Here is a 16,758-nt window from a genome sequence, read left to right as displayed (position 1 = left end):
TGTAGGTACATTTCATGTAATATGAGCTGCTGATGTAGCTTATTTTGGAAGTCAGTCAGACCACAGATCCTAACCTTTCTCCCATTTTCCAAACTTTAAGTCAGCCACAGAGATGATCTGATTGTCCTATTGCCACCTCATGGTTTCTTACAGCATCTTGCATTTTACTAGATATCTCTTCTTTGTTCTGAAGGACAGGATTTCAGCCCTTAAACACAGTTGGACAGGGAAGTTTGAGTTAGCAGAGTTCTAGTGGGATATATGGGACCTTTGTCCTGAAAACCCATGTGCCCCCTGACTCTTAGAGCAAGGTTGTCCCCTTAAGAATTAGTCTTCATTGCACTGAAGACTCATTGTTCATGTTGAATTTTGATAATGTGGTGGTGTGGGCCAGATGTGGCTCACAATTTCACTTCTTGATTATTTTCTGGTTTCTTTTCAGGATAACACTGAGGTGAGTGCTAATGTGTGTCGTGCAAAATGTGTTTAGAAGATCCACTTTATTCTTGATTTGGAACTAGCAGGCATATGAGCTGGGTGGGATTCTTTGAACTTCCTACTTTATGATCTGCTGTTCAAATATCAGATCCTTCTGCTCTGCTTCAGCTAAGGTTGTCAGAGAATAAAGCATCTGTTAGATGCTGTCGTTCACTGCATCTTGGCTTGAAATACTCCTGTAAGGCTTTAGATGGTCCCTGCAGGTACCAGGGAAAGAACAGGGGCTCATAACACCTGCTGTACCTGCCAATTAATTCTCCATCTCCTGAATACACTGTAGGGCAACTGATTGTGCAAGTCAGATAATACCAGAAGCAGTTCCGTGGGCTACAGCACTTAAAATCTCCTCCTAAGTATTTTTAAGAATTCAGAAGCATGAGTTGGAGAAAGATCAAGGGAGGAGGACTTCCATCATACAGACACTCTTTGAAACTTTATGGACTACCAGTTAATGAGCAGCTTGTGTATACAGATTATTTGCAGCCCCGTGGGATAGTAACATAATGATCTAAAAACTGCATTGCCACCTAGCAACCACATGCAGCTCTCGGGCATGGTAATGATGCATGCTTTCCAGCTACCAGGAACAGCATCCCTCTGCAAGAAGATAAGTAGGGACAAGGAAAGTAATTTAAGGATTCATTATTTTTGTCTGCTGCTGTCCTGCTCTGCAAACAGAGCTCCTTTTTGCTTAACCTCATTACATTTCCATGCTGGAGTTTTCTAGTTCACTCCACGGTCTGCTTCATCAGTAAGCGATGAGGTGCATTTCCCAGCTAAGTTTGAGTGATCCAGGCATGCAACTCTGACACCTTTCATTGAAGTATTTTGAATGTGGTGTTATCTTTGACCGGCAAAAGAGGCAAAATGAGCCAACCCATGACACAACCAAATTAAATGAAACACAGGGAAAGAAATTGGTCAGGTCTCATTTGAGAACGCTCTCAGTTTTGCCTTGCAGTGTTCTTGGGGCATGTGCCCGTAGGAAGAAATGCCTCTTGCTGTGTTTGCATGGTGCCCGCAGCAACAAGGCGCTCATCTGAGTGATGCTGTGATACCAACGCAACCAAAGACTGCCACCTAATCCAATTCAGTCTGATATTAATGGGAAATCCATTATTATTATAACAGCAATGTTATCACAGGTTATAACAGTAAAATTATACTGCTTGGGAAACCACGGGTATTTAGTCCACTGGGGGCCTGGGCCAAGGCAGCTTTTTCTCCAGGCATTTTTAAAGCCCCATTTGTACATGACAGTTCCTGCCTCTTTGGCATGTGTCCAGCCATTTTGCTGTTCCTAGGAAACTCCTTACGTTTTTGGGTTTGAGTCAAGTTTGAATTTCCTTTGTCATAAAAACAGTAGTGTGCTACTGTAAGGAGAGAAAATATGGCTGAGAATTGTAATCAGCAAACCCCTCTCAAGATCTAGGATACATTATAAAATAAAGGTCAGTTATAAGGAATCAAAATTGCGACTCAGGAAGAATCCTGAACCATGGCTGGAGTAACCAAGTATTTTTTGTTAGAGTTTGAACTCTTAAAAGAATCCCAAGAAGAATTTTTATTTAATGCAGAAAATTAACATAGTATAAACTTTGAATAAAGAGGAAGCATGACTGGTGCACACAAAATATCTGCTAGTCCTGAAGCAGGGCACCTTTTTAAGAACAGGTTTACATATTGATGAGGGAAGCACAACACTGCAGGGAACTCCACAGAAAGCATCCTTCAGAAATGTAGGTTCATCTAGAAACATGTATGTTGTTCCACCTTGCTGGAACAAGATGATCAAATCAGGCAAATGTTTGATTCCATTTAAATGATTACATTAAATGTAAGGCATCTCCAGTGAGTGTGTTAGGTAGGGTTCTTAATTCTGGATTTCCAGGCAAAAATGTAGCTACAGGGAGATTCATCTCAGGGGTTCATCGTAGCCCCAACAGTCTCAATCTGTCCGTATCATTACTACTGTCAACACAGTTTATTTAGGTGATCACGAGTTCCTTGTCTATGATGTGTTTTATCACACAGGTTTATGTTATTTTTCTTCATGTGGTATCACCTTCATTGAGGGCAATGACTAAGTCTTCTCTAGAAATGCGTTAGGATGTTTCTACCAGAAGAGATTATAGTTCCTGCCCCCCAGCTCTTGCAGAAGGTGGCCACTGTGTGATCACTAAGACAAGGCAGAGTGCAGGACATGAAAGCACTGTCTCATGGTTGTGGCATCCAAAATGATCCCCTGTAGAAGCTATAGATCCCTCTCCCCACATCTGCCAAAGCTGCCTTTGACTGTTCCTTCTGTTTTGGCTGGTTGGCTGGAGACCTCAGCACCTGCTGCAGTGGGGAGTGCTCAGTGCTTGTACATGCAAGCTGGTGGGAGCTGCATGTTGGACACGTGGGCTCTGCACTAACAAACTCACCAAGGCTGGGAGTGTTTCCAGGTGCTGACCTGCAGCTGCCTGCTCTGTTAAATAGCTAACACAGTTTTGGCCCGGGGCAGCTGCAGTCTTCCTGTGACTCCCCGGGCACAGCTGAGGAGCTGGCGGTGGCCACATGGTGCTCCTAACAGGCAGTGGGATGCCATCAGCCGGCTTTGGAGGGTAAGAGGCTTTCATAACGTGGAGTCAGGCAGTTTCTTGCCAACTGGTCTTAGATCCAGCAAACTGCTCCAGGTGTGGTTAATTTATTAGCACAGACATGGCCACAGAGCCAACCGCGCCTGCAAAATTGTGCTCACCCCAAACTGATGGAGGTGTATGACTGTAATCTCTTTGTGCTGTTGTCCTCTAGCCATAAAATAATAAAAATGCAGCCTTTGTGAAGTAGTTGTTTAGGAAAGTGTGATGGTGAGCTCTGCTGTAAGGGCTGTGAGAGCATCCCTGGGGGCTCCCAGAGGTTTGTCTGCCAGGGCTGGGGGCCAGCTCAGAGCCAGTGCAGCCAAGGGCAGCCCCTTCCCCGTGGTGACCCTGGGAAGAGGGTCCCAGACGTCGTGGGGCGAACCCTGGCCCGGGGAGTTGCTTCCAGCTGAGGCTCTCGCCTTGGCCCTGCCTGAGCTGCAGCTCCCGCCACCCCAGGGCCATGGGTCCCACCAAGCTACCACCACCCACGGGCTGATGTCCCAGCCTGGCCTGTCCCTATTCCCAGGGAGCTGCCCCATGCCCAGGGCTGGGGCTTTCCCCGGCTGCCCCCCCCTCACTTCTGCCCTGACCTAGACATGGTGGTTTACACTAAATTAGGGTCAAGTTGAAAAGGTTTATTGGCAGTGGTTCAAAATAAAATGGAAATAATACATATTCTCCCTGCCATTTGGCAAATCTACTATAAGTCACTGTCAGTCATTTGTTTTTAACAGGATTTTGACCAAGTAAATACCATGACAGCATTATTTGCCCTAATAAGGTTTTTCATACACGATGCATTTGTGCAAAAGGTAACAAGATAGGAAGGGAAATAACTGCAAGAGAGAACAGATTTCCTTTAAACAAAGAAAAGACAATACAGGAGAATTTTTCAAAGGCATTACTAATATCTTAAATAGACAATCGGACTCGTCAGAGAGGTAAAACCATTGTGAATGCTGAGATCGAATCCTGCCTGCCGGCAGAGCAGGAGGGTTCAGTCGCCAGGGCCACAAATGAACTCCCAGTCCCATGTCACGTTACAGGCTTTAAACGTGACACCCCTTACGGCTTCTAAAAGCTCTTGTTAATGCTTTACATTAAGGTTGCTGAATTATCAGAACAGGTGTGTAACTATGACCGTATGTAAACAAGTGACTCCCTGGAGAGTCTGAAACGAGTGGCATTCTCTTCACAAACACCTCACTGTAACTATAATTCCTATAGCTACTCAGTATTGCCATTTTAATTCTCTAAAACAGAACATTAACTACTTTTCCTTAGGTTTCTCAATGGATTTTATAGCCTTTTATGCTTTATGGCGGGATTAGTGGATTTGATCACCTGGATTTGATATAATTCATGTTATGAACTTGCTGCATGTCTTCCAGCTTTTGAACTGCTTTCCATAGCTAGTGTTTGGCACCACTGAAGTACTTCCAATATATAAATTATTTATGTAAAGGGAAAATTCACTTTGCGCTATAACCTCAAACCTTAGCAGTGGGGTAAACATGACCTCCTGTGAGAAAATGCTCAGGAAAGACGAAGAGCCGAGCTGAGCAAGCAGAGAGCATCGCTGTGCTGCAAAGATTGACTTGCCTTAATGTGCCAAATTTATACCAGAGGATGCTTGAGGGCTCCCTTAGGGTTAATAAATTCTTCTCTAATATGGTGATGTGACATCATCAACTGGTTCACGCATCCTTTGTGATCAATTATTAGGTTTAAAGAAGACTAAAACTCTTTCTTCTTGTCCAGGAATGTTAGGCCCTTAAAATCCATGGGCGTGTCAGTAAGGCTGGTTATGAAAAGCCTGTAGCAGAAATAGTCCATTGCTCTTGGAAAGGAAAAAATGAAAACTTGGAAGTAGGCAGAATTTAAAGCAGTAGTTCCCTTCATTTTTCTGTATTAGCTTTATCTATCTACCCAAGCAGTCTTCTTACCAAGTAAATCAAATGGTACTAATCCTCAAAAAGAAATAGCCAAGTGAATATTTTCTCACATGTGGACACAGACCCAAGCTGACTTCTCCCACTGGAGTGCAGGGAGGGAAGAGCTGTGTAAGGACTCCAGTAAGCTGTCTGTTCACTTTAAAGCTTGGCATATGCACCTGCAGCATCCCTTGCTGGAGCCAAGATATTAGGATGAGGATGTTTCACTTAATCAACCATATGGCAGGGCAAAGTACCTTCCATACTGAATCCTTTTTTAATATCATGTTCCCAAACCAAACATTTTTATATAAACTCCTGAAAAGAATTCACCAAAAAGAGTGGAATGGGTGGCCTGTTTATGTTGGACACCTTTGTCAGTCTTGCTCACATCAAGGTATGCCATGAGAACTGCACTGACATCAATAGCATGTATTGTAACACTCAGCATAAGCAAAACAGGCAGAAACTTGGCTTTCAGGATATAATCATGGGTTATGGAAACTGTCATTGCCTTCCATGGGTACAGGATCAGCCTGTCAATAGCTCCAGTACTTCTGTTCCATTTTTATAGACTATCAGGAAGAAAAATACTACTTAGCATAAGAAAGGATGGCAAAATCTCACCCAATTGTTAGAAAAGGGGGGAAAAAAAAGAAAGAAAAGGAAAAAAATACAGAGCATTTACCCACACAACCGAAGGCTCAGGTTACACTCTCGGGAAGTATTTTCTAAAAACATTTTTCTCTCTCACCAAACAAAAAAGTTCTTCTGCCCTAGTACATTTAACAGTAGTAATGCTGTAGTAGAGATGTAGATACAAGGCAAGGCTTATGGGGAGTGGTGATAAGTTTTATTGGACAGACATAACCAGGGGAAAAAAGCTAAAGAACCTGTCATGCAAACATGCTCCTTTTAAGGTCTGAAACTAGAGCTGCAATCACAAATCTTTTGTCTCTGGATGCTCCTGAGTCTAATTTCAAAATACCTTCCCCTCTAAACTATTTGCTCCTCTGTGGTTTCCACAATGAAAACAGCCTCCTGTGGATACAGTTATCAATCTTTGGTCACTGCAACCAGCATGAAACCCTTAATGCTATTTAGAGAATGAAAATGTTTCCTAAGACACAAAAACTCAGCCTCTCCTAATTAATCTTAAATTTAATGATTTCACTGGTTGTCCCTCCCTGAGCTTCATAAACTCATTAGAAGTAAACCACAGTTTTAAAGATCATTTAGGTACTGTTTGATTTTGAGCCATTTCTAAATGATTGCTCTGTAATTTTTCCTTATTTATTTGCTCAGCTCTTGCTGTTGTGTAGCTATTTAGGATGGATTCATCTCTGTGTCATTTCCCAGTAGCACCACTGGAAGAAAAAGCTTTCCCTGGGCTGAGGGTGAAGGGCTGTGCAAGGCAGATGACACAACATTTCACACGCAGGTCACCATGGGCTGCATCCAGATTAGCAAATGGCACTGGAGTCGAGGACCCTCTAATCCTGGCCTGCAGGCTGAAGGGCTCTGCCCAGGTATTTAAAGCCAAATAAGGTTTAATCATTAGGGTGGAGACTTCTTTATCAGTGAACTTCTCTTCCAGATAGGGTGACAGAAACCAAATGCCTTTGATCTCAACAGAGGCAATGTGCACGAAACAAGCCACGGTGCAAGGGAAGGAACCTGCCGTCTGCCCTCTGAACTCTTGAGGGGCTGAAAGCCCATAGACAGAGGAAACTTGTTTTCTTCCCTATCTTTTTAAAGCTTATTGCATCTATGCTTTCTCTTTGAAGACCAATTCAGGTTTTTTTAATCAAATTCTCCCCCTTTGCAGAGGATTTTACATCTGTCATGAATACCAACGAGGCTGTCCCACAAAATGGAGGGTTGGGGATGGAGCCATTGATTCGAGTCTCAGGCCTGCTGCAGGAATGATAATGGCACCATGAACACTCTCTATAGGAGCAACTGTTGAGCTTTGGCAGATTTTGAGGTCCCAGCATCACAGTGTTATGAGAAGGCACTATGTAAACCCATTGGGGTGTATATAAAAAAATTTAATAAATGTACAAGATGCAAAATCTACTTACTTTTACATAACTGTGTTACTAGATGTCTTCTCAAATGGCCAAGAAGACTTACAGACTCTTTAGAGGGATATCACCCCATCCCTGTATGACAACATAGGGAAATCATAAAGGTTTGATTCAAAAAGAAGTAATGTCTGTTAAGCTGTTGTCACGTTTGATGTCTAGAGCTGCCCATGATGATCCAGCTAATGCCTGGCGTGGTCCTGCCAGTCACCTGCCACAGTACTGTGCTCCTGCTCTTACCTTCTTTGCTCTTCAGAGGTGTGATTTGGCTATGCATTTGTAATCAAAACAGGTTACACAAAAGGCTGGTGGATTGATTCATTGAAACCTGAAACACATTTTGAGTTCCTTGAGTTATATGAGAAATACTGAAGAAAAGCTGATTAGTGACAGTTGTAATAGCATGTGTGTCTTTAGGTGGAGTAAGAAGGTGCATTAAAGGCTCCAAAAGGCTGTCTTTTGTAGTCACCCTTCTCCAGAAGGTGTGTGTAAGGGAATATCTAAAGCAGGGAGAGTAAAAATAAGTAGAGAATATTCAGGCTTTCAGCAAGTATCTCTTCCCCTCTGGCCACAGAGCTCAAGTAACAGAAGAGACAAGAACTATTTGTGCGGCAGTCAGGTAACAATTGTATACCATGCACCTATGAATGGGCACACTCATTTGTGAAGCAGTTACTATTGTAAGTAATTTGTAATTGACACAATTAAAAAGATACTTTATTTTCTCTGAGTCCCAAAACAGTTTTTGATTATTGACTCTATCTATACACACACTTGAGTTCAGGACATAGCTATTTGTTTTAATTAAGCCACTCAAAGCTTAATATGCACGTATGTACTTGAATGAAAAAGTTTGCAAATGCTTTTAGGGAAAAAAAGATCTCTTTCAAAAAATACTCTGACATAGAAATTAAAAATAAAGGCTAGGATTTATCCAGAAAATATTTTTTTCTTTTTGAAATTTTAAAATGTAAATCTACACCCTTAAAAATAATATGAGTCATGGCTTGGAGAGAAATTTATAACCAAAAAAAGCTGCCGGGATTCCAACAACCAGAATCTGAAATTCATGTCCAGGGTGTAACTCTATTTCTCGACAAATCTTTGTTTTAAGCTCAATTCACCAAAAACATTTGCAACAGGAACACTTGTTTTGATTATTTAGATTTAAATACATTTTCAATGCCTGGAAAGAGATTACATTTTATCATAACTATTCAAGAAAAAAATCATGCTAGTGCCAGAGGGAATTTTGCTTGGGGAAGATTTGGCCATAATATCTAACTCAGATATTTGAAGCACATTTATTTATTTGTGGAACCTTACAGACATTAATTAATTTTGCTTACTCAGCAAAGCGTTTAGGCTGAAGTTGGACTTTTAAACAGATGCTTCAGGTCCGCTGACTCCCATGTACTGTTGGAACGTCAGATGCTGAGAGCCTTTCCTCCGGGCAGCTGGGGTACATAGGGGTTAGATGCAAAATACCGCCAAGCGACTTAAAAGGGATGGGCTCCAGGTGTGCTGCAGTCAGCCGAGCACTCACCCGCAGTTTTACTTGCTTAACTGATAGAGCTATCTCCAGTGACAGCGAGAAACCAGACATAATTTTCAAGACTTAATGTGTTTCCCTTTTATCTTGGTGATCAGTAACTGGCTACAGGCCACAGACAAAGAATCAGGGGGAATAGACAAGATGACCCTGTTTACTTTCTCGATGGACTACAAATAATTGGTACATACTTGCTGTTTACTTGTAGCCCAAACAGCTGTTCCTGTGCCTCCTTATGAAAGAGTCTTGACTCTACTTGTACTCCCTTTTGTTCACAGAGGTTTGGAAACGATTCAATATGCTCTCAGTCTGGGTCACCCAAAGCACCGACTTTCTCTTTCACTATTAAAACAAACTTTCCTCTCAGTTAATCAATTAACAGTAGTAAGGACAGAGCTCAGCATGGCAGGGCAGGGAGCCTTTAACTATTTGCATTATGTGTTTATAAGGAAATATGTTATTTCTGTTCTTTAAAAAGTAAAGCAATGCTAAAGTCATTGTGGCGAATAAATCAGGGACGCTTTTTCAAAACCATCTATGACTCTTCCTCCACTGTTTTGCAGACACCATTCATGCCTAATTGTTTTTTTTAATAAAGCAAAAGAAACGTTATGAAATAAATCCTGCCTCACAGAATAAGGATGTTGGTCCAGCAAAGCTGTCACCAGAGTGATGACCACCTCTCCCCAGACTCCTTTTGTGACTTGGGGTGCACAGTTAACAGCTTTGATCCTTGTCTGAGCGCCTTGCAAGTAGACTTCAGATAAAAATGACTCCAGCCGAATACTGCAACAAACGTTTAGATTAAAACCAAAAATCCCTACATCTGCTAGTTTGCTCTCAAACCCCTACTTTCTTTGAAGAAAAATTCAGTCCCATTTCTTAGTGGGGTCTGATGGGTGGCTCCTGGTTAATCTCTGTCTATCTCCCTGGTAACAGTCAAAGGAGACGCAGAGGTGGGCAGGGAGCGAGCCTCCAGCCGCTGTTCCTGTTATCAGGGTCCATCAGCAGGTGACCATTGCTTATATCCAGGAACAACAAATACAGCCCGTGGCTAAGGGAACAACCACGCAGCTTTCTTCAGAAGTTTCAAAGAGCATTAGCTGGACTCCAGACTTGGAGATGGAAGTTTCTCTAAACCCTCAGGTCTCATACTTTATGCTGCCCACTTGAAATACACAGAGACACCGCAATTCTCTTGATAGTTTGCTAAACTAATAGCTTTTTTTTTCATTTTAGACAGTCTTTATTCAAGCAACCTCTACAAGCAGATATCATGATTAGAAATATTGAGGCGGCACCAGCTTTTGTGTAATTTGAATGTTTAGCTGGTGTGGCAACTGTAAATCACAGGTTACTCTGTTCCCAAAAGCAAGCTGTGTGTATATTTGCCTGACGTTTGTTTTCCATGCCATGTCAATGAGCAGCTGAGCATTTGCAAAAAAAGGACAACCCATGGCACAGTAACGCAGGTGCTGCCACTCACACTTCTGCCAAGGAGCCAACACCGGACAGACCTGAAGCACCCTCCAAGCAATGGCAATCTACTTTGCATGTTAATTTTTAATAACTATCCTGCAAGACTCTGCTAAAAATGATAAATGATAATGACTTGCTGTCAAACCAAGTTTCAAGGTAGCATCAGCTCATGAAGAACATAAAAATAATTAAGCCTAAACAGAAGCACAGCCAAAGTCATTCCCTTGCTTGAAAGCAGCTTGTGAGCATAGCAAAAAGAAGTGTCAAATTGGCAAATTCCTTAGTAAATGATGGCACTGAAAATGGCACAGGGTAAGGAATTTGACCAAGCTGACATCTTGAACCTAATGACTGTCAGAAGAGAGAGGAATCAGAAGCTCCCATAAATGACGCTCTTTCCTGACAGAAGACAGCTAGCAGAAATGACCGAATTATGGATAATGCTCTGGCTTCAGATCCATCCTTAAATCCAATGCAGTCATAAGTGTCAAGAAGAGGCATTTGTGCACATTTTGTTCTTGGAGCCGGTGACGATCCTTCAGCCCTCAAATGAGCTTCGTCATTCCTGATAAACACAAAAAGTCCTGCTATTCCCTGGGTGAATGGCTACTTCACTGAAAACAGCAAGAAAACAAGAAGAAACAGAAAGAAAGCAGATGGCTTGCCATTCTTCTGATGGTACAGCCATGCACTTTCCCCCACACCTTCCAATGCTCTGGGCTCCCTGCTGAAGCACCGTGCCAGATGTGGCCGAGCAGTGGAGTGCAGCTCCTTCCTGACCCTCTGCGGCCATAACCCTCCCATGTGGTTGGGCCCTCAGCCTCCAAAGATGCCACTGTACTCACAGGGAGAAAAATTATTTTCCTTAGCATTACAAAATTATGACCCCCTGAAAGCCAGCTTGCCAAAAGCAAAGCATCAAAAGATAGCTGGCCTCCTTCAAGACATATCTGAGGCTAAAAGAAACTTTAAGGTACAGCTCTGGGGTGGCTCATAAATGACCTACCCCCTGCAAAGCCCTGGTAGGAAACAGTGATGAAGAGATACACTATTTATTTCAAGACAGTTCCTATGGAGACTAAGTTTGTTGGGAGAGGTATTAGCTCTTATTAGATCATCTTCGTCTCACACGCTCTCGTTATGCCTGTCTCTGTTCTGTCCATCAATGGTGACCCAGAGGGAGCTCTCAAAATCAGATCTGCAGTACCACAACCCAGCATGCCTGGTCTCAGGTACAGCCAGAGCTCAGCACAGCACAGGGCGGTTTGCAAGGCACTTGCGATGGGAAGGGGCAAAGCAAGCCCCTTCGGCGGCACCGTGGGGCCGTTCTTGCAGAGCAGCGCTGGCACAGCTAGTGACTCGGTAACCACTCATTATCTGGAGTAAGAGAGTTGACACAGGTTTTAGGATGAATAAAGATTCCTTGTAGATTGTGAGACAGTCACAGAGAAAAACATCTAAATAATTGCGAGACCAAATATTCTTTCTTTATATATATATATATATATATATATATATATCACTTAAAAATGTGCATGTAATACCATACCTCACATGCAACAGGAGGGCTTCCTTTACCAGGGATCTTGCCACCTACTTTCAGGTGGTTAGGTATTCAGTCCCTCTGCTTTGAAGTGAGGTAACAGACACAGAGAACCACATTTATTGGAAAAAACACAGCGCTGGCAACAAAACGTGAAAAGAAAACCTGGCAATTCTTTCAAATACGTCTTGAGTTCCTGGAACCTTGCATGCTTTCATTTTTTTCTGACTTATTTAAACAGATACTGTAATTTTCCTAGTAGCTTAGACTAAAGAAGACAGCTAAGGAGAAATCAGCGGAGGTTTGTTATTGGTTTCAAAGATGCTAGGATTAATAATCTAACATTTAGGTATAAACATGTAAATGATATGTAGCACATTGTCTAAATGTGCTACCTCTAGGTGTAAGCACAAAAAGCTGCTGTTTCTGAAAAATGTATTTCAATCAAGCATCAGGAACACTAGATGATAACACTGTTATGAACATACTCATTTTAGCCTAACAATCAAGCCAGATATTTTACAGTAGATACACCTATGTATTATTAACATCTAAACATTTCTGCTAATAAATCATGTAGTAAGAAATTGAAATAAAAATTAACACCCATAACTAATTGGAAAATGTTTTCATAAAATTATAAATTTCACCAAAATGTTTTGTTTAGATCTTCAACTCTTCTAGCTAATAATCTGACTTTTCTATGCATAATTGGTAAGCTATACATTAGACAAACCCTGTGTCACCTGGTTCCCCAACTTCTCTATAGCGAAGAGCTGTTTATCAGTACTATACTAAGAACAGTAATGAAGTACTCAGTAATTCTGTTAACTTTTAACTTAAGAAATGTAATACTATTTTTTGTACTACAAACAGAAAAACTACACATCTGGTATCATTTGCTTTCATACAGCTTAATGTAATTCTAATTTATTAATAAATAGGTGAAAGTTGAATTATTTGAGTGATTTTAAGTGTAGCCAGGTTCATTTGAAATAATAAAAATGTTTCTCCATACATGTAACTGCCTTTTCACTCTGAATAAATACTGATAGCCACAACAGTCCTACAATATTAAATCCATCACTGAACTTGAATGAACGAAATATATGAGTTCTGTGGCCATCTGATAGGCACATACTCCAATCAGCAAAACAATTCCATATTTTCAGGTGTTTATTAAAATTAATAGAAGTTGGAACCTTTAACATGTCACAGGATAGGGATCCAAATTTCCAGACAAAATGCTTGGTTAATAGCGGGAGGCTGTCTCCTTTATAGCACTTGACCAAAGAAAGTACCTCTTCTACGTTGTAAAACGGTGGAAGAGACATGGGCAATTAGCACAAGCAAAACATTTTCACTTGATAAGTCAGTCTGGGCTGTTTTTTCTGCCCTGTCAGCAGTGTCTGAAAACAAAGGAGACGCAGCAGCCCCAGGAGGCAGCTTGTCTGCCCAACCATTTTTCTGAGGGTTCTCTTAATTTGTTTTGGAAAGCACATAGCAAACCTTCTAGGTGTCGAAATTTAATATGCCACATAGCATGCTGCAGCAACTGACTCCGTGGGACACGTGAAAGGCTATACCAAGTGAGTGTCTTCAGGGAACATATTTCTATACTTTGTCTCCACCTCCCTGGTTATCGCAACAATTCCTTGAGCAGGCAATAAGACCTGGTCTTGTTTCGAGTGATTTGATAAGCAGTTGATAACCAACGGTTCATCAAGCTCTTGGGATATATAAGCCACAAGGTTTTCAGCGTGCCCCTGTGCTTGGGGGGTTTGACAGCTCCCTGATCAGCAGCCCAGGAGTCACTGGAAGATGTTCTTGACTGCAAAAATACTTGTTTTAGCTGTGAGTGGTTTCCTAAGAGTGGCAACAGGCTTTGACATTGGATTATCCACGAAATGCGTAGTGATACCCAAGGAGATGGACATGTGCCACAAGATTGGGTACTCTGAAATGAGGCTTCCCAACCTGATGGGACACACAAGCATGGCAGATGTTATCCTAAAATCCACGAGCTGGCAGCACCTTGCGCACACAGACTGTCACCCTCACGTGAGGACATTCCTGTGCTCCCTGTTTGCACCCATCTGTTTAGATACGTAAGTACCACAGCACAGGACAAAACTCCAGCCTTTATTTGCCAGAACAGGGATCAAATGAAATGCATGTTTATCATAATCTAAAGGTGATCTCCACTTTATCTGAAATAATTCTGTTAATTTTTTCATACTCATTGGAAGAAAGGTACTGAAAACATGTTCAACTTTAGTTTGCTTTGGGGAAATGAATGCTGTTGTCAAAGAATATCATGCTTTATTTTGTTACAGTTGACACCTTATCCTTTTTAATTTAGGGTTGAAACACCTATTATGAATAGAATCAGGCTTTTGTTGAAGCTTTTCTCTGGTTGTAATAAAAGTGTTTTTAAAACTGTGACTTAATTCTGTAAGCACAGTCCAGTCCATATACAGACCACTTGCATAGTTTGCACAGCTGCTGCTTCTAGAAGTATATTATTGTTGAAGGAAGTTAAGTATCAGCAAAGACAATGTACTTTGCACAAGGATCACTGTTGCAATAGTTTCTGTTATCACTGAGTGTGTTCAACTGATTCAGCCCGGTATTTCCTTCGGCGACAGGTTTATCCATCCTTGTAGGAGTATGTGTGTTGCCGTCCGTGGCAGCTGCGCCCCCGTGCTCACATGCCACGGTCACCCCTGGCCTGACAGTCTGGACTGCGATCGATTCCCTGCAGATGAGGACATGTGCCTGGCATCTCTTTCAAAGGAGTATAAATACTTGCACAAAGGTAGCTGGAAGACGGCAGAAGGGAGGGTGGCTGTACTCTATGTTCCTGGGAATCAAGGAGATACAAGGGACACCATTCCTAGTCTATAAACAGAGTCACGCCTATCCATGCTGCTTCACCCTGTTTGTCCAGATGGCAGGGGAAAGTGCTAGTACTCACAGTGTAAGCTGCAGCAGACCTCAGATGGTGTAAATCAGCATTGCTTCAATAAAATAAAGTGTAGATTGTCTGCACCTAGATAGAGGAGGAAGGTGATTATCACTGCGCACACAGCTATGGTCAGTATCGTACCCATGACAGCACACTGTATTGGATTTATTTTGAGGTCTCTTTATAGACTTATTAATGGCCCTTATCACAGATAAATGGCACACCCAAATTCATATATTCACAATCCTAGCGCAGCTGAATGCAGGATCACTGATAAGAACCATCCACCTAACCCTGCCCCACCCACCTTAGCCACAGTAAAAACAATACTGTATTTGGTGCTGTATTTAATGCTGATAATTGAGCTTGTCAGTCTGAACAAGGGCCGAATGGGCATGGAAAATGAAACTCCTTTTCATCCCTAGCCATGTTTTCAAAGAAGTGTGTAGACTTTTATGTTATCACTGACCAATTTTGTATTTTCTCTGTCACCCCTGTGGTTAAACAGTAGGATTTCATCTTTGACAGCAGAAAATTAATACAAAAGATTCTAAAAGATAATGATGAAAGTTTGTAATTTCTTAACAGTCCCACCAAAGCCTGCCTGCCAGGCCTGCCCAGCAGTCGAGGAATTCTTTACGCACAAAAGAGTTCTCGAAGTTTTCTGTGACAATAACTTTGGTAAGTCCTTGCTAATATGGCTGCTATTAAAGAGACCAACAGCTCTCCCTCTAAAATGCTTTAAAATTAGGATTAAAATAACTGACAATTTCTGCTGGGTTTTCAAAGTCTTAATCCTAAGAGTTCGACTCCTGACAACTTTAGGTTGTTTATCAGAATATGTTCTTCCTAATCAAAACATAAAGAGGATTTATTTTGCATGAAAGATTTATTAATGATCTATTTTACAACCAAATAGCTCTTCTGTTCTTGTCTAGTTGGCTACATTGCAGTACAACATGCTTTATGGATGCAGCCAAATAAGAACGTTTGCCTTTTATTTGTGTTAAATTCAAAGTAAAGCTTTGGTTGTTTCACCAGTGAACGGCGTGTCCTTGTTACTTGTGTGCATGAGTTGGTCGTGATACATAGCTTACTGAAAAGGAGACTCAGAAAATCATATCAATAAAAGAAATTTCTACCTCATGTTGTCTTATTGGAGCGACAGGCAATGCTTTTGAGTTTGCCCCAGAAACTTCCTCCAAAGCCCTTTGAAGTCAGTGCAAAGACTCTCAGCAGCTTCAGCTGGGTTTAGATCAGGCAGGATAGAGAAATTCATGCTAATAAGTGTTGGTGGGGTCAAGTGGGGTCAGTAGATGCCTATAATGAAAAGGGAATATCTAAAAGGTTGGTACCAGCAAGCATTACTAGCTATTTTTGCTGAGTCGTTCACAACACGGACAAAGTGAGTTTCAGGAGAATTGTGTGGGCAAGCTGGGCAGCCTCATGATACGAGAACAATGCCAACAGCTTACAATACCTAATTACCCACAAAGTCTAACATACGTGGTGATGGTAAAAATAAAAACCCACCTTTGTGAAAAAATTCTCTACTATTCCATGGAAAAATTCTTTACTACATAACCTTTATTTTTAAAAAACATTTTTAAATGTATACTGCTGCTGGAGAAGGCCTTGCCATACTCTATCAGCATAAATTATGATAGTATTTTTAAGGAATTATTCTGCTTTCATTGGTAGTGTTTCTTCCTGCATTTGAGTAAACAGAGTAACTTACACATTTCCTTTTTTTTTTCCTTAGCAGTGAAAGTAAAGCTGTCCAAAAAGAGAACAGTATTTGGTGACCAAGAGTATAACATTGAATGCCAAGTGGAATTCATTACCCAGGGCTCACTCTTGCCTTATGAAACTCAGAGTATGATACAACGGTGGCTACTTATCAATAAAAAGTGTACACAGAAGATGACTCCGACCCATCGTCCTGTGGTGTATCTCCTTGTGGGGAATATTGAAGAGGGCATCATTTTAGTAAACCAGGTTTATCGCTGGCAGAGGAGGGACTCCCAGCTGACTTTGGCCACTCAGAAGTGGAGACACCATAAATGCTTGTAA

The 16,758-nt window shown here is 41.6% G+C and overlaps 1 protein-coding gene across 1 annotated transcript; it reads left to right on the top strand.

Moving 5' to 3' along the window:
* The first annotated feature begins 13,538 nt into the window (after positions 1-13,538).
* Positions 13,539-16,758, top strand: LOC137664326 (secreted frizzled-related protein 2-like). Its single transcript, XM_068402247.1, has 4 exons — positions 13,539-13,825; positions 14,366-14,535; positions 15,274-15,366; positions 16,448-16,758. Exons 1-4 carry the CDS (start codon positions 13,539-13,541, stop codon positions 16,756-16,758), a joined length of 861 nt encoding a protein of 286 aa, XP_068258348.1.

This window comes from Nyctibius grandis, chromosome 5 (genome assembly GCF_013368605.1).
Source record: "Nyctibius grandis isolate bNycGra1 chromosome 5, bNycGra1.pri, whole genome shotgun sequence".
Classification (NCBI taxonomy): Eukaryota; Metazoa; Chordata; class Aves; order Nyctibiiformes; family Nyctibiidae; genus Nyctibius; species Nyctibius grandis.
The sequence above is the reverse complement of the archived record's forward strand: the minus strand, read 5'-3'. Positions and strand labels throughout refer to the sequence as shown.

Excerpts from the sequence above, each read along its gene's own strand:
- LOC137664326 (XM_068402247.1), top strand. The coding sequence starts at position 13,539 with ATGTTCTTGACTGCAAAAATACTTGTTTTAGCTGTGAGTGGTTTCCTA. Across the intron at positions 14,536-15,273 it reads GTATAAATACTTGCACAAAG|TCCCACCAAAGCCTGCCTGC; the intron begins GTAGCTGGAAGA and ends ATTTCTTAACAG. Across the intron at positions 15,367-16,447 it reads TTTCTGTGACAATAACTTTG|CAGTGAAAGTAAAGCTGTCC; the intron begins GTAAGTCCTTGC and ends TTTTTTCCTTAG.